Below are 25,823 nucleotides of genomic sequence, written 5' to 3'. Positions count from 1 at the left end.
AGATTTAAATGTGACATTTAGATTTAAAATGTATATTTAGATTTAACATTTAAATTTAACTTTGACATTATATGTTTACTAGAAAAAAAAGCCATCACAAGCCATCTCAAAAGTAACATAAAAAAAAAAAAATTCACATATATTTTTGCAAATGTGGTTTGTTGCTAAATGTTGCTGTTTATTTTAGCATGTGCAACTTTACAATTGGCGCCCCATAGTGAACATGGGTAAACGACTGAAACAGATTTTTCTTGAAATTTTGAAATGGAAATTCTAAAGTACTACATAAACAGGTGTTACGGCTGGCATCTGCACACTAAACCTATAAAAGCTAAGTGAAAGCTAATGGTCAGTGTACGTTTTAAGGCTGGCAAGGGTTTTGTGGAGCCTGAAAACCTCCACCTGCAGTGCAATCCTTAGTCAAGTCTGGACTCCTCAAGTTTCCGCTAGACTTTTTATACCACACGCTTTCATAAGCAGTATCCAAGCCAGGCATAACATATGCTAGATATTCTACACTTGTCATTCCAAAATGTGCTGCATGGAGCTTCATGAACACATACACTAATCTTGTTTTAATAACATTGGCACAGCTTCCTGCAGAGCGAATGGGAAATAAATATTTCATAGCTTTTTACAGTCAAGGTCAAACTTAAACTTTTTCATTTTTTTTTTGCATCTTGACAACAAGTAATTCACAGCTGAAACCTTTTCTCCTGCATATTTTAAGAGTGGCAACACTGCTGTTTATTTTATCAGGAGGATTTAAAAATAAAAATAAATAAATGATGTCAGTGAAACAACTTTTCAAATCCTTAATTATTCTATGAAGTCATCAAGCAGAAAATGTTTATCGAAAAATAATTTCCAATTAAATGTGATTTCACTATAAAATCTTTCAATTTTGAATGTCTTCAACTCTTTAATTCATGTAACTGATATTTTCTTGGGTGGCTGTAATTGAATTTTTTAAATTTCAATTCTGGATGCAACAAAGATGAGCAAATGCAAAACATTTATTTTTGTGAATTCACAACTCTCATTTGAGAATGAATAGGTCCCATTATTTCACAAACCACGTTTTACTTTATCTCTTGAGTTATTTTTTTGTTTAATTAATAAACTTGAACTTTGATAGTTACATTTTCAGCAAGATTTATTGTAATAGTGTGAAAGATAGTTGATAATTGATGAACTATGCTATCTTTCACACTATTATAATTGGTCTGCTAAAAAAAAATAAAATAAATAAAAAACAACACCTATTTGCTCTGTGCTGATCTTCAACACATCTTGAAAAGTGTCTAAAAAAACTTCTGGTATGCATTTTTTTCTGCTTTTGCTCATGAGACAATTTCTTTTTTTAAATAACCCATTTACATATAAAACATCTTCTTTTTAAGTATACACAAAGCTGTTTTTCTATGCACACACAAGGCTCACATTTAAAAAAAAAAAAAAAAAATCACAATTTTGCGTGGAATATAAAACTGTTCGAGTGTCTTTATTCCTGTCCTTTTTTCCTTCACACCGACTCTCCTGAGAATGAAGAATACCATCATAGCATTGTACTGCATAGCTTTTGTTGTTCTCTGTTTAATGTTGGGGAGAGTTCCCTCTCTCTTGAACCTGTCCTCACCCACCCAAGGACATATACGATTCAGCATCAGCATCACCGTGTTGAAACATGAACATGGCTGCTTTCATTATCACTCCTGACATGAGCCAGAATGTGATCCGAATACCGCAGTCATTTAGTTTTTGTAGAGGAAAGTTTAAAGTTGTGTGAGTAGCTCATGCTTTTTAGGTCACGGCTTCACTTTCATCTGTTTAAAATAGATTTATAGATTCATGTTGATGTCAACAAACGTGTACTATGCTGGGACCTGAGTACGGGGCGACAATTGTAAAGTAAGGCTAAAATAAACAGCAACTTTTTTTTGCAAAATTTAGCAACAAACTACATTTAAAAATAACGTATTTTTTCACGTTACTTTGTGACCAGATTTACAGCAATATTTGTGAAATATAATGTCAATGTAAATCTAAATGTTAAATGTAAATATTAATGTTAACTCCAAATGTTAAATGTTGAATCTAAATCTAAATGTTAATTTTTAAATGTTATATATAAATGTTAAGTTATATCTAAATGTTAACATGTAGATGTACATGTTATATCTAAATGTTAACAGTTATTATTTAGATTTAACAATTACATTTAGCATTTAGGTTTAAAATTTAACATTTAGATTTAATATATAGCATTTAGATTCAATAGTTAACATTTAGATTTAACATTAACATATTTTAATAAGAAAAAAAGTATTGCTGTAAATCCGTTCAAAAGTAACATACATTTTTTTAAATTTGGTTTGTTGCTAAATGTTGCAAAAAGTTGCTGTTTATATTTAGGGATGTCCCGATACAACTTTTTCATTTCCAATATGATACCGATATTGCAGCCTTTCGTATCAGCCGATAACGATATTGATCCGATACGATATCGGCATAAATCATACAAACATTTATTACTTTTTTTTTTTTTTTTTTTAATGAAAAAATAATTATTATTTTGTAGTGTGGAATGTTAGAAAAGGCTTGATCAAGTGATGTTACTCAAACAGAGAACAGCAACAGTAGGTATGAGAAAAACTGACCCATTTATTATTAATCAACAGGTTACATAAATGTTAACCTTCAACATGAAATCTACAGTATTCTACAATTGAATAAAATAAATAAAAAATGAATTGCCTATTTGTTTTCAGGCTGGTATCGGACCGATATCGGATCGGGACACCCCAATTTATATTAGCACGCACAACTTTACAATCAGCGCTCCATACCTGAGGATATGATGATGTTTATGTGAGGTTTTGTTTTTTCAGTATTATTATTCAGTTAGATGCCATGTTTTTCAGTGTGGTGGTTGAGAAATGAACATAAATACTGAATATGCATTAAGCTTTGGAACAGCCAACATTAGTCAATATTTATCTTATGTCAACCGTTCAGTCCAACTTATTTACATATTGAAATGTAAAAAGGCAAGCCAGTGCCAGTTTTAGAAAAGCTGTGGCTCACACCAGTCTCGATATCTAACCTATTGATTTATTATTGATGAGGAGCTAAAAGAAAAGAGCAATCTGAACTTATGGTCATATCTTTTCTCTTTTTCACGTGATGTTCATGAAGCCATAAAAAAGTCATTATCACACACTGTATCCACCCACTTGCTTGCAGTTATATGAATTTATTGCTTCTTATTACGTTGCATCTGCACATTTATTCCTACTTTGTCTGACGATGCAAACAACTTGAGACACTGCAGCCAGTTCTGTTCACTTGCTTGTTAATTTCCTGTGCATGTATGTATTGTCATTTATTCATTTGCTTTTGGTAATGTAATGTAGCAGAAAAACCATCCATCGTAGATTATTATGTACAGCTTTTAGGAGTTTTAAAGGTTTACTGTAAATATACTGCACTTACAGTCTCACCAAGAGTGCCTGCTTGAATATTTACCAATTGATAGAGGATATAAAATGTGATACGATATGATAGCGAATAATGAGCTTGTGAAAACCAAACAATAATTTTGGAAAGGAAAAAAAAGACAAAATAAATTGCAGTTGGAAAAATACGGTAATCATGCTTTTATTTGACTTTAACTCTGTACATACTGTACTTACTCTTAGAATGTCATTTTTGGTTTAAAAAGGAATATAAAATAAAAACAAACCATAATAATCTGATGTAGATTGTGTAGTTTTGTTTTATCTGACCCCCACCTCTCATGATACTATTCCCACTCCCACCCTTGATGATATATCTTAATTTGTAACATTTTAATTTTGGGATATGTTGTTGGTTGATAATAATGATCGCCCACTGTATTTGTTAGATATGCTTTTGCTTTTGAAATGTTTTACCTATGGGTGTGTTTTTAATCTATCATAATACTTTTTTCTATCTGAACATAATGAAACATTAATAAATTGTTCTGTTTTTTGTGGTGCTAGTAATTAGAATCGTAAATTCATGAACCCAAAATGTTCTCAATATATTTCATTCTGATAAACAACATGTTTTTAATCGATTCTTTGTTTTTTGTTTAGTTTTTTGCTTTGTTGGTTCCATGTGACAATAGTTCAACTGCCGCATGTACGTGAGTTAGACGTCAGTCATGTGAGCCTTCACACCAGTGAAAGTCAGGCTGTTCTTGTGTAAAACAGTGGCACACATATAGCATTGTCACTGCATTGTGTTTTTCTCATTTAAATTTAGAACACTTTGGGTGAAAACAGGAGGAAAGGGCCAGAAAAGCCAGTGTCAAGGTGTTGATTGAATTGGATCGACAGCAGCTTCTAGTGTGAACCCATGCAAGGTCTGTTCGGGGGGGAAGCATAAGACAATATGCTAGCACGTGCTCAGTTTGACATTTGGCTCAAATAAACCTAAAATCCTACTGTGAGGCGTCAGTGCTGGTTGAGGCTGCAGTAGATCAGTGTGTCACTCATTCAATTCTATTTTTTGTAAAATGCTACAGCTGTAAAATGTTAAAACTGCTATCGGGAGTTTCTGTCCCGCCCTAAACAGCCTTACTTCCTCCCACTGCCTCTGCAATCACCTGAAGCCACGCCTCTACTTTTCTGCACGTGCATGGCGGAACATAACAAGGTCGCATCGGGTCGCATTGATATACAGTATATCTATGGGTCCGGTAAGAGCCAAAATCATATTTACCTGTTTGCTGTTGTGACACGTGGCCATGTTTCCGTGTACAGATCCGCATTCACTGTGATTGACAGTGTCAAAAACAGGAAGTCGAAGCCTATTGGCTGGGCACACACGGCGATCGTTTCCATTTGTATAGGGGTCTATAGGACAAAGGAGGGACTTACTGTATATACATTAATGTATATGAATGACCACAGCAGTAAACCATAGTAAAAGATTAGTTAGGTATTTTTTTGCAATTCAAAAGAATGATACATAAACATAGATTTCTCAGAAACTCCGGATATCTGCTTTAATATATTGGGTTTTTCCATACCATTTAACTTGTATGTATTTTCCTCATCAATGCATTTGACTATTATTGACTAAAATAAGTGAAAATCATCAATGATTTTCTGTTTTGTTGCTGCTGTGTGTGTTTCCATCTTGAATCATTAGGAAGTTGGCTGATGCCGATGTGATATTGGGGTTTTAAAAAGTTAATATTCGATGTGTCTGTTGATAACCAATATATCGGCCAATATATGGAATAAAAACATTGATTTAAGCAGGATGCGTACTGTACATGAACACAAATGATTATAATACCAAAATATGATTCAAGACAAAGAAACAAAATACTACTAAAGTAAAATAAGGAACTTTAATTAGTACACCACGACCCTAAAAGAAGAAGCAAGCGGGTTAGAAAATGAATTAATGAACTTTTTAGTAATTCTGTCAACATAAGGACTGTGATGAAAAGAAAAGGCAAACTTTTCAAACTGTATTTCTGGAATGCAATGTAAGAAAATGATTCAAAAACAAAGTTGCTAATATCTCAAACAGTAAACATGGATAAATAAATTACAAAAATAAGACTAAATGTAACTGTGAACAATGAACTAGTGCATTTGTCATTTTAAAAAGTGACAGCTTGTAATACAGGAAGCACAGAAACACAGAATTTACATGCAACAAAAAAAGTTAATACATCAGTTATAAATTAGTCAGACTGACCGATGTCGATTAATGAGTGATAGTTATGATTAAACAGTCAGGCTCTACTAAGTGATATGAATATGGTCAGTGGTTCATCGATGATTACTCCCTTAATTCGATAAAAGTTTATTGAGGTGTTTTGTAAAATGCATCTTCTAACTTTCAAGCATTTTGAAAGCTGCATTTTAGGAATATCGTACATGTAATTCTTCTCAGCAGCTGAAGAAAAACAGCTTAATTCTGATGAAGGAATGCTAATAAAGAAATTCTCTGTCTAATAATGTGCATTGTATTTATAAGAAGATGTAATCCGTAGCTGAACACATTAGGGATAAGCAGGTATGCTGTCTAATAACGGAAACCGTCTGAGAAAAGCATGTGTTGCATCTAAATATGCTTTGAGGGGCTCACAGTGGTAAAATCCCAGATGAATGGATTTACTGTGATTACACACCAGAATGAGACAATGCAATTCCAACTTATGATGACAGGTGTTAATAAATCTGCCTCCAAGTGCATGGATGAGCTTCACTCATTGGACTTAGTATTACACATTTTCCATAGTTGTTTAATGCAACTGAATAAAATTAGTATGTATAGAATCACTGGTTGTTTTGTTATTAATATGTAAATGCAGAGGGACGTGTCTCTTTGTGTGCATGTTAAACAGTTTGGTATCACAGCTTGATGCAAAGTGATGCTATGCGTCGTCCTGTTAGCGCTGGACAAAGAGGGAACGGATGCCTGATTGTTACAGTCAGGTGAAGCTGGGACAAGCCTCTTTGTTTTACCCTCCCTCAGCTCCCAGTGCTTAAGCCACTTGCCAAAAGCGAGCAGTGATTCAAGACTATTAGTGGGAAATAATCCCTCTCCACTGTTCAAGTATGGCTTGCTAAAAATCACAAAGAGATTTATTTGGAAGCCAATGCGTGCCTCAACACCAGCCAAAGTTAAAAAAGAATAATCTACTCAAAGCTGTTCTAATACATTCAAAACTGTTTCCAAATGTAAGGATAATTTGTGCCTTTTTGAAACAGTTACTGTATAACTGTTTGCAATAAATCACAGAAAACATGTATAAAGTATTGCTTTATTTTGTGATCAGTACAGAGCATTACACTTATTTGTGCAAATATGATCCCCTTTATTGTGTTTCCTCAGCCCTAGCTTTATTATTATGTTATTCTTATGAGACAATCGGGCAAGAGTGAAGTAGTAATTTTAAATATTATTTCAGCAGGTAAACTGTTCCTTCTTTTATCACAAAGATAGGAAATAACAAGAGTCAATAATGACATTTTCCTAAAGCGAGATACACACAAGGATTTTCTAAATCGGAAGAGATTTTTTAATCTGTTACAGACCACACACATGAAGATAAAAGAACTGTTTTGATCGTATTGAGTGTGATGCGTGCTGATAATCTGAACACACACCAAACCATTCTGTTCCACCACCGATCTTCCTCCAAGCCAGAAAACTGGTTTGATCAAACCAGATCTAACAACGTGATCTACGTTCCACGCAACTTGCGATTCTGGATTTCCCAACCTCCTACTTGAAAAAGTGACTTGAAAAGCCACCTGAAGTCGTAGCTCCTAATTGGTAAAGCTGGGGGAAAAAAGTCTGATGTTATTGCAGTCAGCCATATTTGAGATCTTTTGCTCAACTCGGTTGAACTCAGAGATCAGACTTTTGAACTCTGAAATGCCGAGTAGCCTGGAACGCATCATTACGTGTTCCTTGGCTACTTCTCGTTCTACTTCACAAACCACAGGCTCATGAGTCGGGAGTCATTGGCTTATGATTGTCGGTCCCGACCCGTTTCTGAGCCAATTATCAAGACAAATTCACTCTTGTTCACACCTCAGACCATAGGATAATCTGATTGGATAATATTTTAAGGCGTAAAATAATCTGGATTTTGCCATCTTTGCTTTGGAAGGGAAAAATTGGGACAAACACAACCCGATTATCTTTGTATTTAGTGATTTTATTTCAAATAAATTCAATTCAACTTTATTTATATAGCGCAAAATAAGAAAGAAAGAACCCAACAAGAACCACATGAACAGTTTTTAAATTACTGACTAGCAATAAGACTGATGAATTGGAAGTTTTTGTTTAGATTTAAAGTTATTTTCCCCACTCACCTGTAGGCTGGACAATATGGACTCCAACTCATATCTCAATATTTTTTCTCAAAATGACAATATACGATATTGATCTTTTTACCTCAATAAAGTCTGACCAGAAAGACAATTCTGGGTTAAATTTACTGATGAAAAATGTCTCACAGGCTCATTTATTAGCAAACAGCTGCACAATATGTGCCTTTCTTGGCTTTTTCTCTTCTAAGGGACAGCACGTGTGAGTGAGTTCTGGAGTGTGGCTTGTTTAGGCGAAGGTCTGGGTCAGGATGCAGTCAGTGATCATCAAACTATTTTTTTAATACAAAATAAGCTATAAATATATATCTCTGAATAATGGCAAAAATGTAAAAAGACACTGTTTGACTGTACTCTATGAAAAAATAAATTATTTTCTGATGTGATTTTCACTGTGTGATTGTATAAATAAAAACAAGTAAAAAATATAGATATATCCTGATATAGGCAATATTGTCATTTTCTTTTTTGCCAAAAACAGAAAATTCGATATATCTTGAATCACGATATATTGCCCAGCCCTACTCACCTGCTTAACATTGATCATCTGAGTTGTCCGAGCAACGATAAAGCTGTGACACCACACAACTGTTAGCTAGCTACCTTTGCTCATGATGAACGGAGAAGTGACTGTAGGTTCTACGTGAAAACATTGGAGTACCACCTGTCTGGTGTTCTGTGCCAATGTGCAGCAGTACAGTGATAAATCTCATAGGTAAAATTAAGAGATAAATAGACCACGTTGACATGCCAAGCCTTAATCGATAGCATGCACCACCTTTAATTGAAAGTGCTTTCAACAACTGTTTTCCTCTGCAGTAAAAGAACTGTCTGGCCCATAGCCCATCTTGACTGTTGCTAGTGTGTGGTCTTTGCCCCAGTAGATAGATTACCTGTGAAGATATGGTTCTGTTTTAACCTTGACTTGGAAGGTCATGGACTCATGGTACTTTGCTGAATGCTGGAGAGGTTTGAAAGCTCCTTCCTATATGCTGCTGATGTGCGGCAGGCTTACTTTCAAATGATGTTTTTCTCTGTTGAGACTGTTGGAGCACACATTGAGGTTGTTGTGTCAAGATGGATTTTTTCTCTCTCTCTATTTGATGTATTCGATGAAAAGACTGCACTTGGATATTGTAGCCCAGGGCACTTACTCGTAACGTGTCCCCTACAGTGTGTGTCTGATATCAGGAAAGAATCATGTTTTGCAAACTTGATTTTCCGACTAAATGAAATCTGTTTACAAAACCAAGACTAAAGGTAAACACAGGCGGGTGTCAAACTATAACAAAATCCATTAAAACCCGTATAAACTAATAAAGAGCAGATGAAAGTGTTCTGAAAAACTACAGTAAATCCATTAAAGGCGCTTTTTGAGAAAGAAAGGAGCAGGAAAGTGTGAACGAGGTCATGTTGAATAAGTAAATGTGAAGCAAGCTCTTTGTAGGTGGTTGAATTCATGAAGATATTTGCAGTTCATAGATAACAGTTGATAGATCTTCCATCTACAGATTAAGTAATGCAGTCAACAGAAACTAGACTCAAACACAATCATTCCCCCAGAAAAAAAAAACCCTACATAGGGAAGGAAAAAGTCACATACACACTTTTCCACATTAACCATCTGATCAGCATTTTATTAGTTTGTAAAATGCTCTAGGATAAATTTTTTTGGATAAATGTGTTTTTTTCTTAAACATGACAGACTTTTAACTAACTGTCAAGACTAGTGGTATCACCACTGTCCAGACCTGGAGGATTGTGGGTATCTGTTAAATTAAAGTTGCTACGCCCGAAAATGATGCATTAGATAAAACAATGAACATCAATGAACCAAAAAAGAAAGAAGAAAGAGTCAAAATTGCTGTTTTAAAGTGTGTTCTCACCTCCACCACAGTGTAAATTTTGTGTGTCAATAGTCTTTAGTTTTTCAGTCATTTGGTCCACTGTGGTTTTATCCAGAGTTTGAGTTTGTCTGTTTTAATACCTGCGTTTAGTTTAGTTTATTTGATTCAATATTTGTGCCATACCATTGCTGCTGTCAAGATTCTGCTTTTGAGTTTATCGCCTCCACCAGACTTCAACTCTTCTACACATCTGAAGGGAATTTTGTCATTCTAATGAGCTTTTTATTCACAAAACTCTCTCTTCATTTCAGTAAAAAGAAAACACAAGTGGCGGCTTCTCAATGTAGCACTAAATTGTGTTTTTAATACACTAATTTCACACGTTTTTCTAACACAACAAAGTGTGATTTCCTTCTGACATATGGTACCCTCTGTTTAGGTGCAATAGTGTGAAAACAGGCATAATTTAATATGTAGATTTGTAAGAGTAGCTTGTATCTTTGTTTTCCAACTTCATGATGAACATTTTATGTTGATAGGCTAGATTTAATGAATTTATTCAAATGTCCCTATTAGAAGTTGTTCAGAATGTTGCATTACCACATAGATTTATAAATAAATTATTTGTATTCTTACAAACAAAACACACAAAAGTAAATGTCAATTATTTCCAAATAGGTAAGTTAGGGGGGAAAGCAAAGCAAATTTATTGAACGTTTCATTTGCATAAAGCAATGTGGTTTACATATGCTTTAATAGTTTTTAGTTCAATAGTACAATTTAAGGAAGCTGTAACCTTTAATCTAAATTCAGCTTTTTGTTGTTGTGGAAAGAAGAAAACTTCATATTCCTCTTCCACTTATTAAAACCAGTGACTCATGGTCACTAAACCAACGTGTTTGTCTTTTTGTTCGCAGGTGATCACCTACGCGTTTGTCCTCAGGGAAACACATGCTGCACCCCGGAAATGGAAGATAAATTTGGACAACAGAGTAAACAGGACTTTGATAACCTTGCGGATGAAATGAGTCATCTATTGAGAAGCACCTTTGTTTCTAGACATAAAAGATTTGATGGTAAGTTTGTTCCATGCTTATGTTGTTATTCTGCCTTGTACTTAATGTGTGGTCATTTGAATGGTTTCATTTCAGTAGCCTAGATGTCATCTTTTAGGAAGAACGGAAATGTGAAAAATCTCATTAATGTGTATGAGACATGCATTCATTTTTCTGGGTTTTTTTTTTTGGACAAACACAAGTTATTTCATGAATTGACAATTCAAACAGCAGCACAAAGTCAAACTCTGGTCGGCCTTGTGTTTAGCTGAAATTTGTCCTCAATTCACCGACACTGTCGTGCACATTCAGTGACTTTTTGAAAAGTTTGTTGTTTGAACTAAACAATTATTATCTTTTCCATGGGGTCCTTGTTGGCATCTTCCCCATGGAGTTTGATCCTTCAGATTAATGTAAGATGACGATACATTTATTTGCTAAATAAGATAATGGGTCTAACCATTATGGTCTATTTTTGCAGGGCTGAGATGATATTGTATTTCATTATACATTTTATCTGATTAAACTCTTTTCTTATCAACCAGTTAAAGATCACATGGTTCTACTTTCAAAATATGCTCTAATAACTGTGTTTTAACTGATAGACTGGTATATTATATTACTTAGTAAGTATATATGGTTTATCTTGTAGATACTGTAAGTTTGTTCAATCTCTAAGTGAAATGGTTAATGCTTTGAGAGCTAATGTAATTACACTGTAGCTGTTTGTTATGTTCCATCTCCACTTTGAAATACAAAGGTTTATTAGAGTGTATTTATTTAATCTGTATTAGCTCTATGTAAAACATTGTAGATAAGTGTCAGTAACTAGTGAAAGAAAGCCAAATGTGAAAAGCACAAAATTCAATCAAACACCGTCTACTAATTCATGTAACAACAAATTGTTACTGAGTGGCAAATATTTTTTCAGCATATGGGAGACCACTGAGAATTCCAGGTGCCACAGTGGGGGGCAGTCGCTCCAGAGGTATCTGTCATTGTGCCCTTGGGCAAGACACTTCACCCACATTGCCTAGTGTGTGAGTGAGTGTTGGTGGTGGTCAGAGGGACCAATGGCGCACTATGACAGTCTGTCCCAGGGCAGCTGTGGCTACTATAGTAGCTTACCACCGCTAAGTATAGAGTGAAATAATAATGCCTAAATTCTCTAAAGCGCTTTGAGGGGAGGATTCACTAAGATCTGAAATAAAGGGTGGTAATTCAGTTACTTTCCTAAATCCTTTAGTGACTCAGTTTCCACATCTGCTGTGCAGAATTCACTAAGATTGCAGCAATGATTAGTGCACGAGCAGAACTGGTGCAGACCACCCTTATTTAATTGAGGGTTTTGCTCGTTTAATGTGGACAAGCACAAGCATACTGACATTTGAGGAAGTTAAATTTGAGGCAGATGGACTTCTCTGTCTGCTGCACGAACATTAAATAATGTTAAAAACTAAATAAACAAATATATATGTTTATATATTTTTATTTTTTTATTATTTTTTTTAAACAACTTTAAAACCTAATTATATTTTTTTCCCCCTCATTTAATGTGGGTGCTCCGTCCGGTCCTGTAACTTTGCTCTGATCAGTGCATGCAAAATAGGCAGATTTGGACAGAAACCATCCTATTGATCTGAGTTAATACAGCAACACAGTCTTTCAGTCAGTCTTCATTCTTTGATGATGAACTACTGACCATCATCCAGCGCAGGTCTCTGCAGCGCTGTTTCACGTACACTCTCATCGTCACCGTTGTGCCATCAGTGATCATGCATAAATTGCGCATCTGATCTGCTGATTCTGGCCTGACACAACACCAGACTTTGACAAAACCTGGACTGAAAGGAGATCAGTGGAGGAGTGAGCCCGAAGCAATATTGATCCATGGTCATGTCCATAAATCCATCTCTGTGCACAGCCAACACACACTGTGTTCTATTTTTCCGTACTAAAACAATCACGGAAAACAATTCCAGATTTCATGAATCACATTGCGTCCCCTGGATTAATTTATTTGCATTTCCTCCTCCCATGTTTTTGCTCCTCCTGGGAGATTCACCTACTATGCATATTAATTAGAGGGAAACGCGCTAAATGGAATGAGGGCACATTCTGACGCGCTGAAGATTCCTGATTCCCTGGGCTTTGTACTCCTTATTAGCACGTGGAATGACGTTTACACACATTTTATTATCACAAAACCTTTTGTGAATCTGCCCCTGAGTGTCTATGATAAAACGCTATATAAAATCCAATGCATTATTATTATTATTATTATTATAAATTTATGTTTAAATAAACTTGGGTCTGTCGATGGTGGCAGTCTGTGCTGTAGATTCAGGTGGTTTTACACCTGCAAGAGAAAGTCAATACAATAACAGGAAAACACAATTAACAATAGACACGGACAGGACTCACATACAACAGCCGTGGGACACAAACCTCATGTGTGCACCTGTGTTTTAAGGAATGTATAACATCAGTAAAAAGCTTCAAGCTCCCCAAAGGAAGGAAATATTGGAAAAAGCCTTGCATTGACCAGTAGTTTTTATGAAGTAACCAGTCACATCAGAGAAGTGAAGCACAGCAATGGGATACAAAGGAAAGTTTACAGAGCATCGGCACTGCTGCTGAAATAAAATTGCAATAAAAAAAGTGAAATGCCAGGGGAAGAGACCATGGAACCACAAAGACCTAAGGTGCAGACGTGGCATGAAGTGGCCCAAAGCTGGGAATGGAAAAGAAAAAGCCAAACAAGTCCAGGAGACGGCAGGAGATCCAGAGGTTATTCACACATCAGAAGCTGACTGGCACATTTAAAGAAAACTTTAAGAGACCGTAAAGAAGGAGGGAAAAAGAACAATGACCCCTTTACGTTTGTAAAACACCACTTTAAAATAAAACTGAACCCTAAAACCATTAGACACAAACTGGAGCTAAACACCGAGCACCAGAAAAAGATTACAATGCATGAGCAGATGGAGATTCTAGACACTGGCCCTCAGAAATAAAAAATAAGTAAAGAACAGATGCCGACTATGTATCTGAAAAAGAATAACTTTGAATATGAACATATGGAATAAATGTATATTTAGTTGGTATTTATTGTTTATTTTGCTTTCCATCTGTTGGCTGCTGTGAAAACTAAATATCTCCAATAATCAATCAATAAATACTATACAAACATGTTAAGTGTTAAGTGATAAGCCTATGATGTTTGGCCATGTATCTACACGAGAAATTAAGAAACAGGAAAATAAAGTTACTTTTCAAATGCAGTACTTAGTAAAGTAATCTCATGACTACCCCAACACTGATGTTCAGCAGTAAATGGCTTGTCCCTTTATTCCCATTGATTTCAAACTCATCATCATATAATATTATATTTTTTTTTTGGCACATGAATATGTTCAAATGTGATTCCTTAAACCATGTATAAATAAAATAATGACAATAAAGAAGTGCTATTTTTGGTCACCAGCTGTCATGATGATAAACATTAAAATGGAAACTCAAATGAGGATGAGTGTTTTTTTTTTTTGTTTTTTTTTTCATCAGCATTTAGATGCACAAAGCCAAGCACCTTTTGTGCTCCCAGGGTGCTTCGCCTGTTCCTATAATTTCATTAAAGCCGGAACAGATGGCATGCAAAGGTTTATTACAGGAGACGGTGACGGTGAAGGGTCTCTATGGATACCCTGTGAGATATGAAAGGTTGACTGCAGAGGGGAAATTTCACCCTGTCTGTTGATTGTTCTAAATCTTTGCTAATATTTGAGCAAAAGAGAATCGTTAAATAGTCGCCATAAAATTGCATGTACTGTAAAAACTGAATATTCTGTAATTGTATTGTATCTCAAGTGCATTTTTGACATGAAAATATCACCAAAGTAGTTGTTTTTTTGTCTGATGTAAAAGTGTATAATTAAAGGTCCAAAAATGACAGAAGTTATAATTTACAGCTCTAAGTGCTTCATCTTCTTTTTCAGCACACAACCGGAGTTCCAGTGACACAACAACAGTTGTTTGTGTATATATTTTCTACACCTTATGCAGACTGTGATGAGTGTTACTGAAGCTGGTAGTCGGGCAGCCCACGCATTCCTGACACCTCAGCCCATGCGTGTCAGTGTCACAGTGAGAGGGCACAGTCTGGAGGATGCAGAGAAACATCCACAGAGAGAGTCTATTACAAGCTAGGGACCGAATGTGTTTGTGTAAAATATGATGCTGCTATACTATATTGGCTAATAATTTTGATATATTTCATGCTTATCAAAAAAGTTTGGTCCCTTACCAGCAGTGTTTAAAATAACGGTGTTTTTCTTTTTTTTTTTAGTAACGGGGTAATCTAACTATCTACTTTTTTTGCCGTTACAACGTCGTTAACGTTACTGAACGTTAAATGCGGTGCGTTACATGCATTGATTGAATAAACTGTTATCCGAAAGCACCCCTGGTTTGAGGAGGTGGGTTAAAAACAAGGTGATCGATTATGAATGGCTAAGGCGGCGTCATGTTTCATGATAGCCAATCAGAGCCAGTGTTTTTACACGTGTGCCAGCACACGCACCACACACACAATCACTAGAGATTTGATGAATCAGCAGAGATGGCGAGTGTTGAGCAGTCCGATGAAAAGTTGTCTTTTTTTAAGGTGGCGATACAAACACTACTTTAAATGAATTGTGGTCAAAGACAAGAACGTGCACGTGAAGTGTTCATTATATCCAGGAGCAAAGACTTTGTCGACATCCGTTGTAAGCAACTCAAATTTAATGAAGCACCTCATAACGACACACGCATCTAAAACATCTGAATTTGTTTTTAACAGTAACGCAAATAGTTACTTTCCTTGGTAATGAGTTACTATTATTATAGAGTAATTCAGTTACTAACTCAGTTACTTTTTGGATGAAGTAGTGAGTAACTATAACTAATTACTTTTTTAAAGTAAAGTTCCCAACACTGCTTACCAGTGAGCCATAACCCATCATTGGGTGTTAAGATGGTTGGTACCAGACTTGGGGTCAATTACATTTTCAATTACCCATGTTCCATTACGATTATAGTGACCAGCATTTTTTCCAATTACAATTAAACTACAATTATTTTTTATCCTCAGGAAGTTGGTTACAATTACGTTCTCAATTGCTAAAGTTCAATTACAATTAATCACAATTACTGACCTTGAAATAAATAACCTAATAAAAGTGAGCCTTCCTCTTGTGTTAGCTTTCTGTTAGCATCAACGGGTCCTAAATCAGCTGTAGAATACACTAAAAACTAATTTATATATATAAACATATTTATTTCTTATATACTGGTTACCTTGTTAGGCTTCCTAATCAATAAAAATAATGGCGTTATTGTTTTTACTGGGGGCGTCTGACAGTTTTTTTTGTCAGTATACCCCTAGATTGAATTTTTTTAAAAATGGAGCTTGATATGGAACATATTTTTATTAAGTGTTAACTATATATGTGTAGAACTGTACATAGAACTGTAACATGGTTCCCCAGTTGTATGTTAAATTATGATTGATAATTTGTGTAGAATTTTTATGGTAATTACAATTACAAAGTCAACTATCTCAACTCAATTACAATTTAATTGCGAAAACGACAGCAACAGATTTTTTAAATTACAATTACAATTATAATTACGCCATGATTGTAATTAATTATCAATCATGCAGGTACAATTATACCTAGCTGGAGGAAAGTCCAGCCTTTCTCTGCTGGTTCGATAAAGGTAAAATACATGAATCTGTGCCTATTTACTGGTTTTACGATTTTAATAATAACATGACGATGAGGTGCTGCCTTTTTTTTTTTTTTTTTTACACTGTCATGTCTGGGGCTCCATATTATCCATAACCGATCTCATCTACAATATGCGCCCACACTCTCATACTTATCACAAACACAAGTTTGCCATTAGACAACAAAGACCATGTGTCAAAATGTGTCATGTCTTCTGGTGTTGTACTGACCCTAATAGTCTATGCTAATAAGAAAAGTTGTAATGGCCATTAGCTATAAAGGCACTTTTGGCAATTATATTTGTTTTTATCCCATTAAAATGACATGGTCTTTACTTTTTGGTGTCTTTTAGTAGGAAAAGTCACTTCTGTAAAAAGCAGGCAAAAAAAAAAAAAGTGTTAATTGTATGAATTTTGCAGCTAGAAATATCATCCCACCTCTATTTATGCTTGTATTTGTGTGAAAAAGCAATGTGTTGTTTTGCAATTTGCAAACTAGAACCATAGTGGTGCCCAACGGCCCTACTGTATGTAATAAATTTTAGAGCTGACTAGAGTTTACCGTCCCTTGTGCTCTGATATATGTTCACTGCACAATTGTGTTTTCTGGCTGGATAAGTGGGTGTGAAATGAATGGAGGCATGGGATCATAAAACAAACCCAAAAAAATGGCTGGAATGAGTTGGACAAACATATAAATGGCCAGAGAATTCCATTATCTCATTGCAAACTGAATAATACGTGTTAAATGGTTCACCATCCTTACCACAATTACCAACTGAGCTGCGCTTTTCACCAGCTAGATCTATTCCTATCAGTTTCACGCTGACATTTAGCCCTGGCATCCGATGGTTTCAGTCACATTGTTGGAAAGCTGCTTGATATGAAATGACTCCTTAAACGCTGCCAGAGATTCAGGACCCTACGGTGGTTGACATTGGCAGCGACCAGATGCAAATGCGTGTGACCAAATGAATGTTAAGTTCAGTGATGCCAGAAAAGTTCTGCTTGGTCAGCAAAATCCCAAACCATGTCTAACTGGACCATCCAGCCTGAAAACAGGATGCTGGTTGGAATTCAATAAGAATTCTCACATTATCTCAGGATGCTGCAGGAGTTCCAGACTGCATTATTTCAAAATTGCAATATATAAGGGGATATTAAAGTATACATTATTTTCTAAACTCACTTAATATATTTCAATTGTTTAATACCAGCCTGTGTTAAAACACTATAGTAAACAAAAGTTGATGCATGGCAGTAAAGTAACTAAGAAACAACACTTTATGTAAGACTTTTATCTATTTATAAACTACTGTTTTTAGTAATGTTGTGGTAAAATATTTTTTTTAAATTTGTATCAATTTATTTTTATTTTAATCTTTTTTTATTAGTTTTCAAACACTTTTTAAAAAATACATTTACAAAATAAAATCATCAAAGTGTTTTTCCTCTCATTTTGTAAATGTGTTTTTGAAAAAGTTGTTCAAATATAAAAATAAAAAATAATCAATATGATATACATATAATCAAAAATATACAAAAGGGTACTTTAGCTAAATAAGAGTTGTAGTATGAGCAAATAAAGACCATCAACGCCCGCAGTAAATTTGGTCACGTTACTATGCATGATCACAGACATATTGAATATTCAATATTTATTGTGTCGGTGGTTGCACTTTGTTGACGTTCCCTGGGCAACGTCTCAGCATCAGCTTCTCATAGGAAACAATGGGATATTTTCTGCTGAAATGATCAGTAATTGTATTGAAGATCAGCTCGTTGCAGCTTGTAGCTCATTGGCTATTTCACAACAGTTAGAATGAGACGTTATTTGGGTCCTGATGTGGTGATCTATATGTTCCTGCTCCGCTGACATTGTTACACTGAATGATGTTTCCTGCAATGATTTATTGTTTTGTTATCTTGACATCTCGAGATAATTATCCTGTTATCGCGGGAAAACAGTCTTGTTATCTCGAGAAAATTAAGTCGTGATCACGGGAGAACGGAAAAAAAAAAATGAATGAAAGCATGGCCCTTTAGGGCTTCTGTATAAAAGCAAACATCACAGCTTAAAAAGAAAAAATCAGGAAGGCAAATCAATACTTTTATTGCTTTTCTTGTTCTCTTCCTAAGCTCAAACTCACAGTATATTGCTTTCATAAATAGCATTGCAAGTCGATCACCCCAATAGAAAACAATGAAAGGCCTATCAGCAGTTTGCACATAATTGACAACGTAAACCTAAAGCAGAAGAGCTCACAAAGCCATGGAACAACAATTATTTGTAATAAAAAGCTAATTAACCTCTAGGTAATGTAACTGACTGAAGAATAGCAGTAGGAACATGCGGTTGAGATGCTTGTGTCAGGCACTGCTTTATGCCACAGATGCAGCAATACTGCATCACCTCCATTCCCAGAACGTTGGTGATGCTGCTTTAAGAGATAAGCAACTTTTGTCAGAGTGGGGCCACATAAATGTGATTATCTGATCCAAGGGCCATAATATCAACATTCATGTTAGTATTTAGAATAAATACCCATCTGGTCATTAACAGTTCTTGTCTCCCATGTTGTTTGTGACAGTTCTTCCATGTTCTCTTTAGATGAGATGATACTGAAATGTTTGTACAGCACTTTGTGGTTTTTACCTGTGAAAAGCGCTCAATAAATATAGATTGCTGACTTACACAGGACAAAAACTAAAAGTTTCATCTTTATAGTCTTTTTCTGTGGGTTTTCTTTGTGTTTTTTTTTAGTTTTTAGGCTTTTTGTGGGTTTTTTATTTCATTTAGTCTATTTTCTTGTCAATGTCAAGGTGTATTTTTCTTGCCTTTTTGTGTGTCTGTGTTATGTTTTTGTGGTATTGTTGTCATTTTGTGCAATTTCTTTGGCATTTTTTGTGTCTCTGGCATCCTTTTGTATGCAGTATGTTGCTGTTTCTGTAGTCATTTTTGCATTTAAGTGGTTGTTTAGTGTGTTTTTTTTGACATTTTGTGAACTTTTGTTGACATTTTCTGCATTTTGCTGTCGTTTTCTATGTTTCTGGAGTTTTGTGTGTTATGTTGGGCTTCATATAACTTCCAACTTCAAGAATTATTATTTTGTTTTGGGGGCTTCACAAAACTAGACCGAGGGCTGCATGTGGCCCCCGGGCCGCTAGTTGCCTATGCTTGCCTTAACTGAATTAGAGAGTCCAGCTCACACTGACAAATAGCTTTTTTGTTTAAGTAAACCATTTTTATATGCACAGCAGTTCAATTTGCTTATGATTTAAGACCAAAGCAAGACTTTCCTGTGTAAAAGTCTGTTTTTATCAGCCAATTGAATTTTCTTTTCGTTTATGGACTTTTTTTTAAGATGGCACAAATAGACTTTTGACATTCTGATATCTAGGATATCATCCATCATTTAGGCTCTGCAGGAGCTCAAGAACAGGATTCTCTTATATATAGCACTGATAGAAAGAATCTAGGCTGCCATGGCACAGATCTGTACTCCAGGTAAAGTTTGAAAAAAAAAAAAAATCTATGTTTTATCGGTGACATATTGGGATATTTGAAACTGTTAGAAGCGCTGTTATTTTAAACTTCTGCATGTTTTTCATTTAAAGCCAAGTACTGCCCTCAATTATTTGGATACACTTCTTAATGTCTATGTTTTCTGCTGAGCTTTCTTGTGTGTCAAATGATTTTTTATTGCGGAATACTTTTCCCCCAGATGAATTTCATTAAACGGATTTAGATGTCTTTTTCCAATTCATGCTTCGTTTAGTTATTCTGATGCCATCCTTAATATAATGATTAAGCGTAATCACTCCAAGACAGAGCACTGAAGTGCATCAAATGTAATGTGCTTTAATAAGGGTGATTAAACTAATCACAGCAGAACATGATGGCATCATCTTTCTTTGACTTAAAAGCAATTTTTTTGAAATTGAATTAGGACTAAATCTGTTTTTAATCATTGTATATTGCTACAGTATCAATCCTTAATAATGATTAAGTTTGATGTGGCACAAATAATTAACGTTGGGGCTCCATTATCTCTACTTGCACATGGAGAAACTTTTTCTAACATGAAACAGATTTCATGATATGCTGAGTTTATAAGTGTGGCCCCTTTAACAAAATCTCAGTTGTCACCAATTGTTAATGCTTAACGTTGTTTGTAAATGACTTGTTTTCAGCTTTAAAGAGTAACTAAACCTCAAAACCACTTTTTTTTCTGCTAAATATGTATATTCATATTGATCCTGGTTCAACTCTCAACATTTTAGTCAAAGTATTTCATATTTTATTGTAAATTGTCAGAGTGACTGCCCTCTATGGGTTGAAACCCATCTAATACAATTGATTTTTTTTCTATTGGCTGAGAAGAAGACCATGTGACGTTTTGGGACCTTCTTGCGTCACAAACAAGCACTGTTAGCCCCGCCCCTTTTATAAAAAAAAAACTAGCACCTGTGGGCTCTACAATCTGTGGTGAGTAGGTTGAATAGAGAAAAGAGTGAATAGAGGTAAATTGAGTAATGAGTAGCTAGTTAACATAGCATAGATTGTTCATTGGAGATTTTATAGTATAGACTGGGCGTGTCTTAACTGCTCCAGGATCCCCGCCCATATTCAAGGCATTTTTATAAGGAAGTGTCTAGTGATGCGGTAACGTATCTATAGCCCCGGGGACTATGAGTACGTTTTCCGGACCTTTTCTACATAAGCGGAAGCGGAAGAACTCTTCCTTCCGCTGTTGTGGGTTCGAAACCCACCTTTGTCATATATATAAACATTTTCATTTTAACATATTTAACATGGCAAATTCCTCCTTTAAAAATACATGTATGAAAAAAAAATAAACATTTTAGTGTATTTCCTGGGTTAGGGTTAGGGTAAATAAAATAAAATAAAAGGGTTAGCAGGGTAGCTAAAAATAAATATGAGCTAAAATAAAACTGATAGAAATTTAAGTCACGTGGTGCAACTATCACGTCACCTAAACCGGCCAATGAGGGGCACTACGTATGGCAGGTCAGGAGAAAGCAGGGGTTTAGTTACTTTTTAAAAGTTGGAAAAAAGTCTATAGTTATTACTGTCTACTGTAAATAATAAATTTTCTCCTCTTCTTTATCCAGAGTTCTTCCTGGAGCTACTGGAGAACACCGAGAGGTCCCTGAACGATATGTTTGTGAGAACTTATGGAAAGCCTTACATGCAAAACTCGGAAGTCTTTGAGAATCTTTTCGCTGAGCTGAAGCGCTATTACACCGGCGGGAATGTAAACCTGGAGGAAATGCTAAACGACTTTTGGTCCAGGCTGCTGGAACGTATGTTCATGCTGCTCAACTCTCAGTATGTCATCACTGAGGACTATCTGGAGTGTATCAGCAAGTACACGGACCAGCTTAAACCATTTGGAGACGTGCCCAGGAAGCTGAAAGCTCAGGTTACCCGTGCATTCATCGCTGCCCGTACATTTGTCCAAGGTCTCTCCGTTGGCCGAGAAGTGGCCCAGAGAGTGTCCAAGGTAAAAACTCTTACACTAGTCTACATGTAAAACTCCTATTTAAAGAATAATCATCAGCTTGCTTTTCTCACTCCCACTCCCCTTTGCCTCCAATCTCTCTCTATCAAATTCAGTGTTAATTAATTTCTATTTTGTAATTCTGTAAATTGGAATAGTTTCATCACGTAAGTTTGACTCTGTCCAAGGATTTTCTTGAGATGTTTCTGCACTAGACATCTAACTTTCCCTGTCTTCACACCCGAGTGCTTCTCATGCCGTTAGCCTTTGTGACTCATGTGGCCTCTCTTGGTTCATGTCTTTGGGAAATTCAGAGCTTAAGGCAGCTTGTCTAGAAAATAATGTCTAAGGGTTTGTGGATTCCTCAACGGAAATGCCCAGACAGGGAAAAATGGGACAGAAGAATTTCCTGTCTTCACTATTTATTGCTCTCTTGCTTAATATTTGGTCACCAAATATATCAAAGCCATTACTCATGCCACTGCCTCAGAATTCTGTTTGATGCAGTGTAATCCTAATGCAGCTTCTGCTGAATATCATTCTGCCCTGGGAGGGATTGTATTTGGTCATGTTCAAAGTGAGAATAAAGGAAAAGCAAAAAGGCTAAAGCTTGGAATCAGGCTGTCACAACGAGGAAAAATTACACCGTGATTGTTTCTAGTATCTGCTTTATGTGGTTTTACAGTAAAGCTTTGATTCTGTATAATACAAAGCCTTAGAAACCATTGGCTTTCCCTGCACTGCCTCTATATGTATAAGATTTGACTTTTAATGCCATAATAAATATTTATAAAGCCACTGTGCAGTGTATAGTCGAAGCTATTGAAAATAAGCAGAGGCCTAAAGTATGAGCGACAGAAGTAGAAGGAGAGACCACGGCTGCAACCTCAGTGCACTCATTGAACTTTGTGCTATTCCCCCTTTACCCTCCCCCCCCCCCCCCCCCCCCCCCAGTCTCTCCACCCCCCAAGAGTAGTGAAGCCCATTTAGACGCAGACCACAGAGGATGTGTAGTTACTGTGTGTTTACTGGATTACACCCGACGCGTCTTACAAGCCAGCCAGCCAGCATGCCCCGTCCTCACCTCTTGACATTTGAGTGGGATCTGAAATCCAGGTCATGTGTCTGGGACCACAGCCCTTTGATCCTCCTGGTATGAACTGGTGATTGGGTGTGAGACGTATGAAAATAGACACCCACCTAGATGTTTCACTTTCGAAGGGTCTCAAAGATGTGGCATCTTTGCCTATTGCTGCTGGAGTATACAGTTTATTGAAATAAATAAGATGATACAGTGTTTAGTACATGAGTACATTTTAGTACAGTCTCAAAGCACAGCAATGTAAAATATAAATCAGTTGGCGTCAATATGTTTATTTATTGTTTATACAAATGGAATTACAACATAACCCATGAGGTAAAGTTGTTTTTTATATTTTAAATACACACGTAATGAATTATTTGCATAATGCGCAAAATCATCTTATTCTGAAAGGTGTTCATAATGGGAAGTTTCCAGCTCATGGTCCTGTATAATAACTGATTGTGGTTTTCAGTGGGGAACAGGCAAAAAAAGTTGAGACGTATATTGCAAGCTGCAGTCATTTTAAAGCTGTAACAGTAAATAGGCGTCAACACATTTTTAAAAAAATGTTTATCAGCTCAAAAACAGCATTAGACGTATTAGTTATTTATATATGCTTTTGATTATTGTAGATGAAATCTTCTTTCTGAATTATTTTCTCTGTATTATCTTTTGATGTGATTTAAAAAAAAAAAAGGGAATATTTATCACCACCTGCAGGATATTTTGGATTATGAATATCATTCTGATTCAATAATTCCATACAATACCCTGAATGATCTCACGTTGTAATGACTTCATCTTTATATAGTTATGTTTTACTTGATTTAAGTTGTGTGTTTTTAAACATTATTTTAATCAACTGCATCCTATGGCTACGCGAATTATGAGCCATTGCATTAAATAGCAAATTAAACAATTTTACACTTTTATTAAATTAATTTTTAAGTTGTTATTCCACACAAAAGTTAAAGAAAAAGAGTTAAAAGCAAGATAACTGAATTGAAAATGTAAAGTAATAATAATAATAATAATAATAACAGATAATTATTTTTGGTGTATGTCACTAAATAACATCTTAGTGTATTTTTTAAATATATGTTTAGAAATGATTATTGGAGGTTGTAGTTTTTTTGTGTAATATTAAAAAAGACATTCTTTTTACAAAACAATAGTGGTACAATTTCAGTGACAGTTAAAAACCTGCATAGAAGGAAACTCTGATCATATCATGGCATGACCTCAAAATTACAGCAAAGTGTTTCAGTCTGCCGGTGCTGGCATGATGTCAGATGTAGTCACTCACTCCCCGCTACGTTTGGGGGGAGCTGCACGAATCCATCTACTCCTATCACTTTGAGATCCTTGCCACTGAATGGAAATAGAAGTAAGGTCAAATCCCGTCAAACATTAACACTTACTACCGATATCAGGTCATCTCTCAAATTTGCAGACTAAGTGAAGGTCACTCATCTTTCTGTCACCTGAATTCTGGACTGCTATAACTCACTCAGCTAGTGCAGTATAGTCTCAGTGCTGATGCCGCTAACCCCTCTGACTCTTTAGGAACTAAGCCTATCATTTTAGTACCTGGCAACGTATAGAAATGTTTTTAACGCATAATTAAATTGAATTAATGAACTTAAGCTGGATTTCAGAGGTGTAAAGAGTACTGATATAGCCTATTCAAGTAGAAGTACTGTTACATGATTGTAATTGTAGTCCAGTACAAGTACAAGTAAGTCATACATGAAACAAACTCAAGTAAAAAGTAGCTCAATTAAATAGTACTCAAAGTTAAAGTTATTAGTTACTTTTATATTGAGGAAGATCTGTGTCTTTATTATTCAATCAAAAAAACATTTTCAATCAAAAATAAATATCTTAAGTCAAAGAAAAAAAAAGTGTTCAAATGCAAAAAAAACCAACATTTGCGACCCAAATAATTGCGTTTGAAATTTTTTTTTTTAAATTGTGAATTTTTTATTGAATAATGAAGACACAAATGTACTACCCATAATATGGCTAAAATACAAAAAGAGATTACTTTTTTTTGCTCTTTTAAAATATAAAATTTTGATTGAAGTAAACTTTTTTTTGATTGAAAATGTTTTTTTTTTTTAATTTTTTTTTTTTTTTTATTGAATAATACAAACACAAATCTACCTCCATACTTTTATTTTTGGTCATAAATCTTCCCTTGCATACAGTAAGTAGGAGCAGACAAGATCTTCCACAATTGGAACTTAATTTCTTTTCCACACAGATATCTGTATAAAATGTACAATTATTTTTTAAATAAAATAACATTGATGAATTCAATTCAAAATAAAAATAAAAAATCTCAGACTCTAAAACTGAGAAAATAACCTTCATTCAATGCTGTTTTGGCGCTGTGCATTATGTTTAATCTGATTGGTCGGCTATGATGTGATACATTTGATTGTTGTCTGGTCATTTCATTTTTTGTAGTTTCACAATGTCTGTTGATCATTTTAAAACAAAAAATATATATTTTACTAAGTAACTGTTGGGTGTAGAAACATAATGAATTACTTTACTTATTTTAGAACATACTTAAGTACCTTACAGTACCCATAAAAGCAACTCAGTTACAGTAACGTGACTACTTGTAATCAGTTACTTTCAC

The 25,823-nt window shown here is 35.2% G+C and overlaps 1 protein-coding gene across 3 annotated transcripts in view; it reads left to right on the top strand.

Annotated features, from left to right (window-relative positions):
* Positions 1 to 25,823, top strand: part of gpc6b (glypican 6b) — a 92,929-nt gene that overhangs the window by 12,434 nt on the left and 54,672 nt on the right. For 2 of the 3 annotated variants that reach the window (XM_028436918.1, XM_028436917.1), the window contains exons 2-3: positions 10,657 to 10,815; positions 21,701 to 22,092. In XM_028436918.1, coding sequence (XP_028292719.1) covers positions 10,657 to 10,815; positions 21,701 to 22,092 — 551 coding nt within the window. Of the gene's footprint in view, positions 1 to 10,656; positions 10,816 to 21,566; positions 21,597 to 21,700; positions 22,093 to 25,823 lie in introns of those variants that run through there. The other variant, XM_028436919.1, reaches the window with a different exon arrangement.

The sequence above is a fragment of the Gouania willdenowi genome, chromosome 21, assembly GCF_900634775.1.
Source record: "Gouania willdenowi chromosome 21, fGouWil2.1, whole genome shotgun sequence".
Taxonomy (NCBI): Eukaryota; Metazoa; Chordata; class Actinopteri; order Blenniiformes; family Gobiesocidae; genus Gouania; species Gouania willdenowi.
The sequence above is the reverse complement of the archived record's forward strand: the minus strand, read 5'-3'. Positions and strand labels throughout refer to the sequence as shown.